This window comes from Agelaius phoeniceus, chromosome 4 (genome assembly GCF_051311805.1).
Source record: "Agelaius phoeniceus isolate bAgePho1 chromosome 4, bAgePho1.hap1, whole genome shotgun sequence".
NCBI classification, from domain to species: Eukaryota; Metazoa; Chordata; class Aves; order Passeriformes; family Icteridae; genus Agelaius; species Agelaius phoeniceus.
The window spans coordinates 31,597,379-31,614,288 of NC_135268.1; the positions used below are offsets into that span (position 1 = coordinate 31,597,379).

General features: G+C 38.6%; 1 protein-coding gene across 6 annotated transcripts in view; it reads left to right on the plus strand.

Annotated features, from left to right (window-relative positions):
• The window catches only part of TMEM131L (transmembrane 131 like), an 84,279-nt gene that overhangs the window by 44,264 nt on the left and 23,105 nt on the right, over positions 1-16,910 (plus strand). For 3 of the 6 annotated variants that reach the window (XM_054633118.2, XM_054633114.2, XM_054633115.2), the window contains 11 exons: positions 4,838-4,915; positions 6,796-6,949; positions 8,754-8,812; positions 9,169-9,277; positions 10,236-10,341; positions 10,984-11,137; positions 11,756-11,926; positions 12,232-12,301; positions 14,247-14,364; positions 14,941-15,082; positions 16,083-16,192. In XM_054633118.2, the coding sequence (XP_054489093.2) occupies positions 4,838-4,915; positions 6,796-6,949; positions 8,754-8,812; positions 9,169-9,277; positions 10,236-10,341; positions 10,984-11,137; positions 11,756-11,926; positions 12,232-12,301; positions 14,247-14,364; positions 14,941-15,082; positions 16,083-16,192 (1,271 nt within the window). Of the gene's footprint in view, positions 1-4,837; positions 4,916-6,341; positions 6,506-6,795; positions 6,950-8,753; positions 8,813-9,168; positions 9,278-10,235; positions 10,342-10,983; positions 11,138-11,755; positions 11,927-12,231; positions 12,302-14,246; positions 14,365-14,940; positions 15,083-16,082; positions 16,193-16,910 lie in introns of those variants that run through there. The other 3 variants (XM_054633122.2, XM_054633116.2, XM_054633121.2) reach the window with 2 other exon arrangements.

The following is a 16,910-nucleotide window of genomic DNA, read 5'->3' on the forward strand; positions in this document are numbered from 1 at the left end:
CTCTTCCCTGTAATCACACAGTTGCACTTGCTTGTGGACAAACAAAGACAGACTCTTGGAAAGGAAGCAAAAATCTTCAGGTTTTATAATTTGGGGTGCTAGAGGTAGAACTGAGAAGGGGTTTTTTTTGATGCTGTTAATGTCTGCATCGTCATATTGAGCTCAATGGGTTGTTTTTGGGTAGAATCTGAAAGTTGCATACATGCTTTTTTACAGTTCATTCTGAATTTCTGAGTGGAGAAGCGTTGGGGTACATTTGACATTTTCCTCACTGTAGAATGACAAACATTATCCTATGTTTTATTTGTATGGAGTACAAGTTTGAGGTCATGTTTAGCAGTGCAGCATGGTACACCTGGCACTAATCTTGTAGGACATGTTGTGGGAGAGAACATTGACTCAATTCTCCAAGCTCTGGGTGTAGTTTTTCTGTGCTGTGTTGTAATTAAGGTAACACTCTTCACTGCATGTTATCAATTTGAGCAGCAGTGGGATGGGCTCCTCAGCTGTTGAAGATTATAGATCTAAATATTGGATAGGAGTTTATGGTTTGAGTTTGGGTTCCTCTCAGAAGAATGTTTCTCTACAGCTAGCTGTCCTCTCCAGGAGTGCCTTCTTCAATTCATCTCCCTTACATTCTGATCCAGATCTCATTTAAAAAAATGGTATCATTATGTTTTGTCCAGTTTATATTTTAAGCTCAGAAGATATAAAAGGGAAGAGAGGTTGATGAGGTTTGAGTGAGTGACTACACAAGGGCAAGCTGAAGGATACATAACTATTACACATAGAATGGAGTCTTGTAGTGAAAAAGCATTTAAAACAAACCAGTCATACTCACTTAGTCATATGCACATTTCTTTTCCCCTGTTTATTTTTAGCTGACATAAAATATCTATTTTAATAAATTCAGGATAGCATAAGCCTCATTTGCACATCCTTTTTCACCTTGGGATGATTGAGTTCTAACCTTGTGTGAGAGCTTTTATTTTGAAACATGGAAGGTGTCCTTACCTCTGAAGTCCACCTATACTGCTTGGAAACCTCAGACAGAGAGCTCCATGCTGTGTGTCTATTTTTTGCCTTCTATTTTAAGGTGATTGTGTTTAAATTGTTCAGTAATACTGACATCCTTGGTCATCAAGGCCAAAAAATCTTTGACATCATTTAATCCCATTATGTGCTAGGTAAAGTGACTTACCAGTATTGCTGGAGGCCTTGTTACCCCAAATACTTACTTTGATGGTTGGAAACCTACACCTGACTTCCAATTTAAATTGCTTTGTGACCATTTTATATATTGAGATGCACATTTAATTTATGTATGTACTTATCCTGCTTCTGACACTTAGAATTGTTTGTAGGTGGCATCAGAACTTTCACTTTGTCAAGCTGAAGTGTCCATGCTCTGTAGTACCTTCGGTAATGGGCTGTCCATTTCTTCACCAAATTGACCACCCCTTTTGTAGCTTCTTCAATTTGAAACAATTTATTTTGAAGGTCAAGGCCAGAATTGTAAATAGGGGGTATGGGTAAAATTCTGCCACTGTAGGCTATTTGTGTTGGAAATATAACATATATCTGGGAATTATAGATGGAAGTTTATGGTAATGTTTCCATGCGACAGGTTTGTGTTTGAATTTTTTGTTGAAAATGAACTCCCATGGATTTTGTGTGTTGTCTTTATCTTTTAATGGGCAAAGCATAATGGCTTTTCTTTTTTTTTTCTTCGTCCCCACGTGTTTTTTAGCAGAAACTTTTGTGCTTGATAAGAAAAGAAAAAAACAAACTTGCCTTTCTTACTGTTGAATGTCTCCATCTTTCTGTTACCCTTTTCAACATTTCAGCTTTTGAAGGGTTGGGATTGGCATGCTCTGCCTGTGCTCCTGGATCCCAGGATTTCTGGGTTTGTGGCTCACTTGTTGGGAGGAAGAAGAGCAGTGTCCCACACTGTGAATCTGTTATACATCCACGTGGCCACTCAGCAGTGGCTAGTTACCGCTAAGCCGTAACAGATGGTGCAGCCCATATAGGTCATCTTTGTTTACCCAGCTTCTGGGTGTAGTCTTTGCTATAGTTGCCTGGTTTTTGGCATTGTTTAGTATTTGGACAGCACTAAGAGGGCAGCTACATCACTGCCTGGCTGTGTTCAGGATGGTGGAAATGTCAGAGGAGGAGAGGCGTGCAGGGTGGAAAGTCTTATCGTAGGAGACACACGGATACCGCTTTGCTGACTGCCCAGAGGAGTTCAAAGTTTATGAACTGACAGCTTGGGAAATACTGCAAGTACTGGCAGAAATGTAACACTCCTTAAGCTATGTTTTGCTCTGGTGGGCAGAGGATCATAGAAGCAAACGTGTCCAAGTGTGGTGCTTGGGTGTGGAGAGGGAAGGAAGGAAGACAGTAGGGCTTTCTTGGTGTGCTATCCTGATAACTGCCTGCAAAAAACTGATGAAACTCTGCTGAATCATTATTGCAGGGACAGCTTATTAACACCATTCAGAGTAGAAATACCACTTTAGGGCCAGGGATTGTCCAGGACAGGAACTTTAAGGGATCAGCCTACAGGAAGAAGAGGAGGCTTGTTCAGTGAGTGTTGTTCTTTTTCAATGATACTGTAGGCAAACTCCAGGAAGTGATTTGAACTCTACAGTCCTGGTAATGATGCAAGAATATATCCAAAAATCTTTGAGACCATTTGTGTGGTTTCTGTCAGTTGTCTTTGTTCATATAGGATTTGTGGGTGCTGAGTGTGTGTGTACATTCAAGTACATATGCCCGAGTACCTAATACAAAATAGAGGCACCAGGTAATTAAGTGGCAATGCTTTGCAGAGCTCTCTCTGAGATTTCCCTGCTGTGCCTCTCCTTTTTAATTTGCCTCTGGTACAAACACTGGCTGTGTAACTCAGCTCTCTGCTCTGATTCATTAGCAGTGATGTTTACAGTATAAATGGAGTGATTGCACTGCTGGGAGATGGTCCTGGATTTGTCTGTTTGGAAACTCTGCCTCTGACAGTGTCTCCTTCTCAGATGCATTATCTTCTCTTTAGGGTTAACTCAGAGCCATCCTGCTGGCGTTTGGCTGTAAGATATTGGGCATATCAGTTATGCATTATTGTTTGCCTTAGAGAAATGCAAATCCATTTCCTGTTCTGAAGATAGCCTCACAAAGAAATAAAAAATTCCCCTAGAAAACAGATCAACAGCAAATACACCCCAGTAGCATTTTTTTCCCCCTCTGTACATTTGAAGCTTCAATTTTAAGGACAGCAGTTCCCATGTTAGATCTATGTCAGGTCAAGAAAAACAAAGACTGGAAAAATACGATGTAGCTGATTTTTTTAATACAGATATAGGGTCTTAAGTTACTTTAAATGACAGTGGCATTGAATATGTGCTAACAAATCCTTATTTTAGGACCATGAAAGCAGTAGTGTTTTTCAAAGAAGCACTGAAAAGGGAACTCTAAGCATCAGGTTTTATCTGATCAGAAAATGACCTCCAAAGTTGTAATCTTACTGCCTTGTTAAAACTCCACTAGCAGCCATGTGCTTGTGGCTTTTTTTTTCCTGCTTTCACAATTTGATACAGACAAAAACATCTGTAAAAAAAGAAAAGACTTTGCAGGGGTTTGAGTCCCCCAGAAAGCTGTGCTGGGACAGTGTTTGAGTTGCCACTAACCACCTTTACAGGGGCTACGTCGCCCTCTTGTGTGAAGCCTCAGTCATTTTGGTATGAAATCCTGTTGAATTGGGAATGCAAATATTGGCTTCCTTTTGGCAGTGCTTTTATAAAACTGGACCCCATGAAATGCCACACATGTGCTAAATCTCTCTACTCATGTGCCCCTGCCTGTCCTATTTTTCCTGTACTAAAAAGGTATGAAATAGGGCACTAGATACCTTCAAAAGTTTCTTCAGTTTTGCTTTTCAGCATCAAATTATTGAAATTGTTTAAAGTCAGTTTCATCAACACCTTCAAAAACCTGAACCTGCAGATACCCTACTCAGATATATCAGTATCACAAGAGAAACAGAGGGTGGGGGTTCCACATTAACCTCAAAATTAGCATGACGTTTGGCTGTAAGGCAGGCACTGACAGAGTGACAGGTCTGCCATTCTGATTCTGGCTTTCTTTGTTGTTTTGTTTTTTTAAAAATTTAATTCAGAATCGAGATATACTGGCTGTGCAGCTTGTGCCAGTAATTTGGCAGTGCAGATTTCCAGATAGCTTTCATGAACTATACTTGGCTTTGTTAGTGCTGTCACCCCATTAGATTTATGAGTGCTTTACAAACTGCCTCAGTCAATGTCATCTTTTATTTTCTTTTCTTTTCCTATTCTAGTGAATAAAAAGGCAAAACAAGTATTTTCTGTCTGTCCATTTTGGCATGAAGCCTATGTATCAGACCATGTCCAAGAAGCATTATGTCCTTGGCCTAGATACTGTATTTCAGTACCCAATCAGCAAAGAAAATACACAGAAAACAAGGAAACAAGCTTTTATATTGCACACAAAGGCCCTGTTGAATGCAGTTTTTTTGGCATAAGAAAATTTGTAAGAGTTCTCATGCAGATGCTGTATAAATATTTAATGATCATGTGTAATAATAGTTTGATAAGTAGGTAGATATTGGTGGAGCCCTGAGATTCAGAGACTGATTACTGAACTACTGTACAGAGTAATTGTATTCATTAAAAAAATTCCTTACATTGCTATGTTACATATGTGAGGAAGCAGTCCTATTATCTTTATAAATTATGGTATGTGAATTGGATTTGTATAACATTTGGAGCAATGTGTTTGATGTTTTCTTCACTTCTCTTTCTTACAGACAGAAACTATGAATGCTAGTCTATTACAGGTTCACCTTGAATGCAGTTTGCCTAATGACACATATCAGCAAGTTAAGGTATGTTTTATTATTGTTGTATATCTATGTAAGTCTTCTTATTTTAAGCCTAGCTTAGGGGGACACTTTCCACAGCTGTCGAAGTTTTAGCAAAAATGCAGTTTTCAGTGTCTCAGTTTAAACGGGAATTGTGCTTTTATAAAATTGTGTCTTCTGATACAAATTAAGTGTCACACATTTCACACTAAAATTCTTAAAAGAGAAGGAGATGAAAAATGATACCCACCACCCCATAAACCTCACATGAAAACAAACCAAAACCACTCCAGCAGGCTAAGCATTCTGATGTGTAGGTGTTGTACTGCTGACATGGGGCACAAAAATTATTAGATTTCTGTAATTTCTTTTCTCCAGAAACTTTTCACGAGTGTCTGGTTCACAGGGAGAAGTGATCAGTGAGCTGAGAGGCTGAAGCCTGGGCTGTTTCTCAGGGGGGCATGAGGGCAGCTGGGCAGAGCTGAGGAGGGGCTAGTGTGTTAGCAGAGTGTGTTAGCCTCTCCAAAAGCACTGAGCCCTCAGGAGAGGAGGTTATCTCCTTGTCCTGGGCGGTGCCACCCGGGTTCTCCTCCCATCTCTGGGTGTCCTTACAGGATGGGTGGGTACTGCTCAGTGCCCATGCCGTGGGTGAGGAGCTGGCCCGCACTGTGGCCAGTGGCACCTCGTTCCCCAGGAGCAATGAGGAAATTTGTAAGAGTTTGAGCAATGAGGCCCAGGCTCCATGTCTGTATTCCTGTGTGGATCACGTGTTGCGCATGGCGGCCTTCCTGAGCCGCTTCACTTCCCCGTTTGGTTCTTGCGGAGCGCAGTGCATTGAGGGGCTTGAGGTGCACCTGAGCATTGGAGGCTCTGGAGTGCAGCTTCCTGCCCTCTGGTCTGAGCTTCCCTAGGGCACACCACGCCTGTGCTCCAGTCTCCATGGCAGCCCTTCTTCTGCTCCTGGCAGCCATTTCAAGTGCTGGGGGTCTCTGATGCTGTGTGAGCTGTGATCCCATCCTCAGGCACTTCCCCACCCCTGCTGTACTTGCTTGTGCCACTTGAAATCTCAAGAGCTGGAAGTGTTCTGCTGCACTTCTGAGAGCACTTCCCATGCCAGTTTTCACCTCCTAATCCTCCATCCTGAGCAAATTAGTCCTCCTTTAGTGACATTTGTCATTTGAGTTTAGTGACCTTTGTGGTTTGATGCAGGACTAATTAATGTTGTTCACTGTTGGTTGTCTAGTTCTATTTTGCTTTGTTTGCTTTAATTATTTTTGCAAAATGGTGTCTGTGTCTTTGTAGTTGCTATGACTTAGCTGTGTTAACAGCAGCCACTACTTACAGACAGAAATAAAATCCTATTTGTATTTTTCTGAAGTATTCTAGCCAGACAACAGTGTTTTCTATTAAGGATTGTACATGTATGTTTGTTTTTTTAAAATTACTTCAGTGAGAAATGGAGACAAAAGCACAGGATTTGGAAAAATTAACTATAAACAGACCAGTGAACATGAACTGTCTTCCTACCATTAAGACACATGCATCAGTCTGTTTATGGCACATTTTATTGAAGGCAGAGGATTTAACAAAGGAAACTGTTTTACAGTCCCTGAGGTGAGACTGACTAAGACAGTTTATAAATTTGCATTCTCTCAAGGTTCAGTGTCTTTTTTAGTTGTTTTTGTCTTTGTTTTTGCTGTGCTCTCTGTACCTGGACTGTGTTTGGTTTCTGCTGAGATTTTAGCCAAGGTCCTAATTACTTTTGTTTTGCTAGCACTTTGGTGCTGGAAACCTTGTCTCTTAGATAATAGCTCTGATTGATTTCTCAAAGTTCATTAGTGTAATGAATTTTTTCTATTCTGTCCCCCATCACACACACACCATATCCCTTTGTCTCACTCTAGAGTTGCTGTTTTATGTCTGATGACCCAATGCTGCTAGAAATGAGCTTAACAGTAAGAGTGGAAAATGCCCAGCAAGATTTTGTGGAGCACAGACGATACTTACTGGAGAATCTTTTGATAGTTTATGTAGCAATGGAAAGAACAAAGACCTCAGGTAAGTCCTAAATCTACCTGTTAAGTGTAATTCAACTTGGTTTTATACATCATTTGTAATTTGACATCCTAAATTGAATCAAATTCAGTGACAGCTTAATTTCACAAGTAAGGGAAACCAAGTAAGTTCAGTTAAACACAGCTAGCAGAGAATTTGTGTCAGGCAGAGTTATCATAAACAGTTTTCTTCATGAAGGTAACAATTGTAAAGTTGTAAACTAGATCTCTTTCATTCTTCAGTCCCCCATGCCTAAATAGTGTGGAAAGATAACATGGTCCTTTTAATTCTATAACTGCATTTCTGGTTTCCTATTAATTAAATTGACCATAATGGGATTGTGAAGGCAGAGTGGTTTATATGGTACTGGGGATAGTGGCCATTATGGAAAGTAGGGTAATGAGGTAATACAGATGTGCATCATTTGTTCTTGTAAGCTAGAATTCCACAGGCAAAACAATCAACTCCTTGCGGTTTCTTTATGCTGCAAATCCTCTAAATCCAGGGGATTTTAAATTATTTATAGAGCCTTGCAGTCTAGTAGAATAGCTTTTTTTAGACATTTCTGCCAGTTTTCCTTTCTGATTGGAGAGGACGAAACTGCTTAAGAATCCAGATTAAAATTATATTTTTAACATACTTGTTGAAGTGGAACATGATCTTTTTGTCTTTTGAGAAATGCATTTCAAAATCTAGTCACAAAACAATAGATACAATATACACAAAACAATATCTATGAAATGTTCTGTTTCCCTCATGCCTGTTCTGTGATGTGGTATTTCAAGAGCTGAAACTGAAATACCCACTGTAAACCTAGTTTCCCTGCCAGTGAGATGCCAGGGCTTTGTTATGTTGAGTTGTGGATGTACATTTATTCTGATGCTGGTAGAAAATTGTTCCCATCTGTTCTGTCAAGGGTGCTCACTGTTAACACTTTCAATAGTTAAAGTACTAGAAGTTATCTTTTAGGGCTGTTTTCTGTTAAATATAGTGCAATTATAAGTGCTAGAGGTTGGTCCTATTAGCCTTTTGGATTAGCTCTTGGTGGGACAGCAGGTAGGCAGGGTCTGCACAGGGGAACTAACCAGCTGGGAAGGCTGCAGAGGAGAAGCTGTGGGGTATGTGGAGCTCATAATCAATACCTTGAACCCTCTTTTGGAAGCTGACACTTGCAGTCTTGCTTTCAAGCAGCTGAGCAAAGCACACACATTATTAGAAATCGTGGTTGGTCAGGTAGAGAACGTCCTTTCATGTCAGCCTGCATACACTGATTTAATGCAAGTATAAGCAAGGGCAAAAACTTAAAATTACCTTCCTTGTGGAAGGACTGTAGTAAGATGGTCGCCTCTTACTCTGTCCTGCTGCCCTTCTTTTGGTCCTCTACGTCTTCCTACTGTCCTGTGGATGGGACCATAGCTTTGCCAGTGACCAAAGGTGGTTCCCCAACATAGCTGTACCACCTTACCAGCAGGTGAAAGCTGTGTTACCCCTGTCTCCTGTTGCTTTAGGCAGTAGTTTGCTGCCTACTGGGTGATAGGACCATTCCTGATTTGAGCCCAAAGTGCTGAATCCGACTTGCATTATTTCCTGGAAATGCTTGCATTTTAAAGCTTACATTTTAAAGTGTTTTTATTTCTCTCTTGAACGTTTGCCAGCTCAGGATGTGAACAGTTCATCCTTTTTACAAAGGTATCTGTCACACAAAGATTTTAAAATTTAAATTGGGATTGCTTCTCCTGTGAGTGTCTGACAAAACAAGTGTTTCTGTCCTTGGTGATCTTACCATGGTGTTTATTCCTTTGGACAGGTCATTCATCAGTAGATGTGTATATCATGCATTCTGGAAACAGCCTGGTGCATATACAGGTAATCGTGGGCTTCAGGAAGTCATAATTTAGGGTGGTGAATTTGATTAGGGAATTAGCTTTCTCTAATAGCAGATTGATTTTGCTGGTGGCAAATGTCACACTTCTAAGTTTTAAAGTGTGCCCAAATGTCTAGTAGATCCTTGAGATGACATCTTGTAGTTCAGTGATGGATTTATTTTTTTTTAATATGTAAGAGCTGTTAACTTGAATAAAAATTCATGTGTTGATTTAGAAGATAAGAGAAAATGGCAGATGGTGGCATGCAAATTTGACAAGAAGATAGACTAATACAGGAGCTGCAGCACTAATAAGGGTAGTACTGCTATAAAAATAACTTGTCTTGTCTTTCTGCAGGAAATACGGCAGTTGTCACAAAAATACACATCAACTGTGGAGTTTGAGCCAGTACTGCTATCCTCATCATCTACTAACTTCACAAAAGTTGCTTCTATTTCTTGTAAAGGTACAGGTTACCCATATTTGGAGATAATATGATTAAATAGGATTTAATTGCTGAAAAAGGGTAGTTTTTTCAGCAGAGACCCTGAAAGATCTCAAAATCATCTTGTCTAGACTTTATTGAGAAAGAGGATGAATTCTTTTTGCTAATAGTTTCCACCCTTTTTGTGTATATGTGGTTCTTCTTATGCTGGTTGAAGGCTCTAAGCTATACATACTTGAAAACGGGGCAAAAAACAGTTGCTGAAATGTTAGCTGACTTTACAATAAGCATGATTATTGAATATGCTTTTTCAACATCCTTTTATGGTTTATGCGGGTTTTTTTTCTGTTTAAAATATGTTTTCTAAAAGGCTATTGTGCTTGGGTGGTCATTTTCTATGACATTGCTTGGCAGGACCATTGAAGAGGCTTGCCTGAAACCAGAAATGTTTGTGGAAGAGCAGAGATTGGCATTTAAGCATTCCTGACTCCAGCCTGCTTCCTGTTCTGGCCACTAGACTGCAGTGTACAGACTTTAAACATTAATGAAACAAGCTGCTTTCATAATGACATTGAGACATGTTTTTCCTAGGGAAAACATAGATGAATAAGAAGAAAGAAGGGACTGTTATGTTAAGTGATTCTCTTTTTCAGAGGAATTTTTCATTTGTTGAAAGAAGGCAGTGTGCTCTGATTAGTAAGAATGCTATGCCAATGACAGGTGGTTAAAATTGCTCTTCACAGCTTTATTGTGTGTGTATTTTTGAAGGTGTTTGTCATTCATGAATACTTCTTAAGGCAAGGTTTGAAATCTCTGAAAAAATTGAGTCTTAGGACTCAAACAATTAGATACTTTACTCACCTGTGTGAGGATTGCACCAGCAAAGGTTCCCCTTTTTAGTGTTCTTGCAAATCTTCCCATGAAAATAATTTTGGATATGCTTGTGGCTGATGTATTCCATGTGTCTGCTCTTTCCCAGCTGCATCCTGTGACAGTCAAAGTCTTTATTCTGACAACAGCAAGAACTATCTTTTGAAAGGCACTACAACACTCAAAGCCTGTCTTTTCTGTCCTGTGATGGAAGGGTAGGTTGGCAGTGGATTTTTGTTTGTTTGTTAATGTGCACTGATACTATAATGAAAATACTGTGCCTTACTTTTAAGAGATGAAGTTAACTTTCTTTGTCACTCTGATTCCAAGGTCAGTGAAGAGGCTTCTTCCTATTGTTGCTGTGTCATTTGCCAAATGTCACATTTAAAGCAATAATTCTGTATTTCATCCCAAGAAGAATTTTAGGAGCCCGTAAAAAGATGTGCTTTAGGAGCTTATATCACGTAAACGTTGCTTAGTCTATGATAAAATTTCCAGTACCCTTTTTAGTGCAATGCAGAAGCTGGATAGTCTTAGAAAAAATGTGAAGTCTTTTCCTGCTTCAGTCATCTTTTGCCAATTTCATCCAGCCTGCTGTATCATAAAGCAATGGGCAATGTTGTACTATAGCATGACAAGAGGGGTAGATACTTTGCCTGTCTCTTTTACATGGTTCCTGTGAATTTTTACTCTCACATGTCATTATTCCCAAATAAATAATTTTGTTCTTCTCTGGGAAAACTTAGAAGAGCCCCATTATACAAGAATGCTATGTTATCTTCTCTTGTATAGACCACTTGTTGTGTACTCAAGGACAATAGCAGATGTATTTATATTTTTGATGTATTTACTTATAGGTATTTTGATGTAGATCCTTCTGCAGCACTGTTTCATATAGAACCACATCATAATACTTCAGGATATTGGTCCATATGGTTTACAAACAATTTTTACTTCAGCATTGAATTGAATGAGGTCTTCATAGCCAGAGAAACAAAGAACCTAGTTAAGGTAAGCTTTATTTCTTCTTTGTACAATGTTTTGTATTTGATTTAAAGATATGGACCTTTGACATACAAAATGGGTTCTTTGAAGAACTCTGTGTTCTTAGAACTGGTTGGAATCCATTAAAAATAAAGGTTTGTGTACATCTGTAACTATTAGGTTACTGTCTCAAGAGGCATTATTCACTGTCCAGCTTACTTTTGTATTGTTTTATTGACAACTGTTCCTTCATTTGAGTTGCAGCTACAGATGCATCAAATTACAGATCATTGCTCTGTTCTCAGAATTGTTGAATGTGTGTGTTTGTGCTCTCTAGGATTCAGCATTTCTTCATAGTGGAAGCCTTTAGTGCATAGATGACCTTTAAAGCCAATGATTTACTGGCACAACTGCAGGGAAATCTGGTTTAGGAATAAGCACATGATGTAGGCATCTAAATGGCTCTTCTTATGTTTTGATATTGGGATTTGTATAAGTGCACTGTTTGGATCAGGTATGAGCTCATATGGCCATGTAATAACAGCAAAAACACAAAAGACAAGAAAGTTTGCATTTTTCAAGGTACCACCTGTGTCAGAAAGTGCCGTACCAATTTTAATTCAGCTGTTGTTTGATTCTTTTCAGATTCTGAACTTTGCTGAACCTCTGACTCTACCTCCAGGCTGCTGGAATGTTTTTTCTTTGAAGCTCAATGTGAAAGACACTGTAACAAATGTGCTCTCTAGTATTTGTTTGTCCACAAACGTGGGAGTGATGTTCGAAATACCTCTGCAGATATATTCGACTGTGTCCAAGGTATGGTGTTCAGCTGTGTGTGTTGAATTATTATTATGCACTGCAAACCCAGCTGCAGCGGTGTCTCTCTCAGGCCAGAAATCTGTTCTTAGTCCTGAAACAAAAGCTCAGTACCAGACCACTCTGTTAGACCATTCTGAAGATTGAGAGGTTAAGTCCCCAGAGTTGAACAGCAATGGAATTATAGTTCTCTTGGCACTTAATTCTCTTAATTCAAAATTCTCTTATTTGAGTCTATGAAATTATGCACTGAGAAAGTGAAATTTGTTCTCTTGTTTTGTCATGTTTTTGTTTTGTTTTTCCAGCAGGGAGATTTAAATTTTGAAGCAATTGCCCACTGTGATATTCAGTGCTACTTGGGAAAGTCTGATTCAGGTAGGCTCATCTAAGGCTTTTTTTGGCATCTGACTAGTTTTATTGTAGAAAATTCATTTTATATAGCAGGACTTGTAATGAGAATATTGTGATTGTTCATGCAAGTACTTAGTTTTACATTTGTTTAAAAACAGATGTTCTGGGAGTGTATAAATGGCTGAGGGAACTGAGTACACAGCACAGTATTTCAGACATCTAGTTCCATAGCATGTGCTGAGCTATTGTTCTGTCTTGAAACATTTTTTTTTTAATTTTAGTATTTAAGACTCTCCTATGAATTCTCATTGATGATGTATTGCCCTTTTCTTTCTTCATTCATGTTTTCTTGAGAGATGTTGAAGTAGAATGGTAAAACTGTCCACTAACTCAAAGTTATTAGAAAATGTGCATAACCTGGGCCCAGATCCTGGGAATTCTTTTATGAAAAACAAACAAAAAAAATTGACCAATATCTGCCTATATCTAGAGTTAAATTTGAAGGCCTCCTCTTTATCTCTTTCCCACAGCAATAATTCCATAGATTTCAGCAAATATGGTTTATCAGGCTTATAAAACAGCATCCTTAACACTGTATCATATGAAACAGAAGGAAGGGGTCTCTTTTTTTCTGGGACTGAAGAATCTATCTCCAGATACTGCAATGCTGGGAGCTGTTTCAAGTACCTGTCTAGCATTTACCAAAATACAGCAATAGATTTAACATGGCATGATACTGCCTAAAGAATGTTAGACCTGTTGAAAGCTGGTTCAGAATAGTGGTTTTTACTCTCTGTGCAGTAAGGAGTTTCAGAAGGCAGCTGATAGCATAGACTTTAAATATTTGAGCACTCTCCTGGAAATGTTTTCAAGATGACATTTCCTAAAATGTGTCTTTGTGTGAGGATATGAGGAAGGCAGTAGTAGTCAGTCAGATGTGAAAAGGAGAATTGAGGTGACATATAGAAACATGTGACTTGAACACTTACTGAGACACTTGCATGCTAAGGTCCATATCTTAGAAGAAAATGTTTGCTTTTTTGGTTATTTTTTAATCTCAATGAAGGAATATGGCTAATACAACTGAATACTTGTTGCTTACTTTATTTTCATTCTAATAATACACATAGTGAGATCTGTACTTACAGGTATTCTGCCTTCTGCTTTAGGATACTACTATTTGTTAAACAGAAATGTGTAATGCATTAGCCTGAAAATACTGACCTAAAGAAATTGTAGTTGGATTATTCCAATAATCACCAATCTCAATTCATTACTTTAAACATTAAGGATTGTAAAATAAAGTACATGCACTTTCAAAATAAGTATTTTTTGTTTTCTTTCTAAAGAAGCTTGCTTTTTTAACTACTTTCTGCTGTGTGAAAATGCTTGAACCAATATGAGTGTAACTTTCTAAAATACACTAATCTTTAGACTGATGTAAAGCTTTGCAATTCATCTTAAGAAGAAGTTGAGAAAATTATCAGCATCTAGAAAAAAAGCTAAAATGAAAAGACTGTTTTTGCCAGACTGGGAATTGTTATGTTCCCTGCTGTGTCATGCTACTGTATTTTTGTACTACTGTGTAGCATATTATCTTGGTACTTTATTGCCATCAGTAGAGAGTACTGTGTAGACTACTGATGACATGGTTACTCTTCAGTGGCATCTCTTAGGAATAGCAGCAATAAAAAGGTCTCACTAAAGCATACACAGCCTGTGCAATGCCCATTCTCTTTTTGCATGTACAGTTACTTTGGTTTTGCAGATGTATTTCTTTAAACAAATCTGATACGGAAGATAATATATATACCCTTGCATATTCTCACTTTGAAGGGGAAAAGTGGGTTGGCTTTTTTGTTTTGGGTCTGGATGCTTTGCAGATACTGATTACTCATGTTCTCAAGTAGATTGACGGAAGGAGCAAATATTATCTCTGTAAAATCTGAAAAATCTATTATCCTTTCAGCAAATCTGCTTTGGCAGAAGAGTCTCTCTCTGGACCGTTCTGCCTGGGACGTGGATTCCGAGCTTGCAAGTGACCTTTATGAAAGATGGCAAAAAATCAGACGTGGAGAAGCATGCAGGTCTGTACAGAATCTGTTGAGGTTCTTAATTCAAGCCAGTACAGTGTTGTAAGAAAGAATATTTCTGTTCTGAAGTATTCTTAATTAGAACAAAACATTCTGGACCATTTTCTACACTTAAGTTAGTTCTCTTGAAGCACATGGAGTTTCAGAGCACCCCAGACTCCTCCAGCTTTCATTTCAAGGCACTGCTAGCCATAAGTAAGCTTTTCAGCCTAAAATGTAAATAATATTCTGACTCTAGTTATCTCACCAAGGCTACCTGGCATGAAGGCAGTCTAAGCATGTTTTACCAGCTCATTTATGGAGTTGCATGAGTCCTTCATCATCAGGTTGTATAGCAGTCTTAGCAGTCTTCTCAGGCTCTTTGAATGGCTTTCATGGTTTTTAGTCCCTGGCCTACATACACAAAAGTTAGCTGTTAAGCTACAGCTTTATGGACTTTATTTTGTAGAGACCATTTCCAAGGATAGATAAATTCATGCAGTTACGGGTCCTGGTAAATCATCTTGTTGTAGTTCTTTGTTTGAAAGAAAAAAAAAAACCTAATTAATTTTTCTGCTTTTGCCAATAAAGCAGGAGAAGTATTTTAGGATCAGCTCGCTTTACACAGCAGAAGAACTCTGAAGAGGAATCCTTTGCCTTTTTCTTGCCGCGGTTGACTACAGAGCCTGGCCTTACACTCAACTTTAATGCCACAGCTGTTAAAAGTAGTATGGTGAGGATGGTTGTTACTACACTTTTTTCTGAGTTGTGTGTTTAGCTTTTTTAAATAACAAAGTCTGTGATTAATATTTGGTGCTGCTTACATTTTCATACTGCTTATGAACTGGTGTTTTGATCTCAGTTAAGACACTAAATTTGTATCCCTTTGGTTCTTTGGTAAGTTTCCTAGCTTGCTAGTTGTAATACTTTAGTACAAGGAGAAGAGTAAAGCAGTGTAGGTTTTAACCAACAATTTTTTGTTGTTGTTAAACTTTCCTTGTGTTCATTGTATAAGTTACATGCTTGTGGTAAAATAATTGAACATGGGACTAGGGATAGGGTGTGTTGTCATTAGTGATGCATGCAAGGCTGTACAGGATGACTTTCTTCATGCCACTGTCTTGTCTAACAGAAGTGTGTAAAACATTTACGAGAGATACAACACTTGCAGAGCAATGTATCTTCCAGCCACACTGACAGTTATTTCTTTCTTGTTTGTCAGATTTAGGTTTCTACTAACCTAGCCTAGGCCAGAACCAGTCATATGGAAATAGTTTTCATATGCACATATTGTGAATTACCTTAATATTCCATTTGTCCAATTTAATTGTTAGTCATTACAGAAATTTTTATAACCTGCTTGCATTCAGACTTCTCTAAGAAGGGGTGGCACCTCACTAACTTTACTTTCTTCTGTGCTAGAGCTTTGTTCACATCTGTCTGCATAAATCAAAATCCAAATGAAAGTGTTGTTTGGGGAGTGGGGGTGGTCTGTATTTTTGTATATGTGGTTCAAAATGCACTCTTAGCTGATTTTGCAAATTCTGACATTGTGGTGACATGTCCTGCTGTAACATGCAGTCATGTACATGTATGATTATACTGCATTGACACAAGAGCCAGATTGAAGTCCCTTGAAAATGCAGATTGTATTGCTAGTGTTGAATTATTTTACCAACCAGTTCTCAAATATGTAGTTTTTAACTCTTTCTTTTCCCCTCCAAACAATTTAGGTAAAATATTTCGTACTAAGAAACCCTTCATCCTTCCCAGTTACGTTGCAGCTTCTGCCTCTTTCTTACTACCCTGATCCCCAAGCTTCACTGAGTCTGCTGAACAAATGGTAATAACTATCTCAGGATACTGTTTTCCCTTTTAAAAGATCTTATTTGCTATGCCTTATGATTGTGACTTACTGGGTTTTATTTAGTTTTTCAAAGTGTTACTTAGATGGGGATTATGTTCTCACCCATTTTGGAAGACAGAGCCTTGTTTAGGGCAGCTCCCTGTATGGTGCATGCCTTTGTGATGTACCTCATCATTGATAAAACACATATTTAACATGTTTTAAGCAAGATTGTGTCTGCCAGATATATATTATAGTTGTTCATCTTCTAGTATCTGAGGCTTAGTGCAAGCTGCCTAGGTGAGGTGAACAGCTTACAGAGTGGGGCTTGTGCATCTCCTCACAGTGCTGGTTGGTATCTATAGAGTCTGTAGACAGATCAGTGAAAAGAAGGTATCTGAACCATCCCAGAGAAGAGTTTTCTTCTTAGCCTTTTCTTAGGTAATAACCCTGGTCAAAGAGGAAACAGGAACTGGGAAGCAAAATGCAGATTCAGAGGGAGCAACCTCAGCATAAATATTTAGGGTCAGCTAAGTAAATGTTTCTGCATTGTTTTAGCCTTTCTGTTTTAGATTTGAGATGATGATCTAATGAGAAATCTAGAGGAGAGTTAGATTAATAATAAAGGGACCTGGTGAGTGAGCTGAAGCTCACCAAAATAAGCCCTGTCACACTTATCTTTGAAAAAATGTTATAGTTGGTAGGTGTGTGTGGT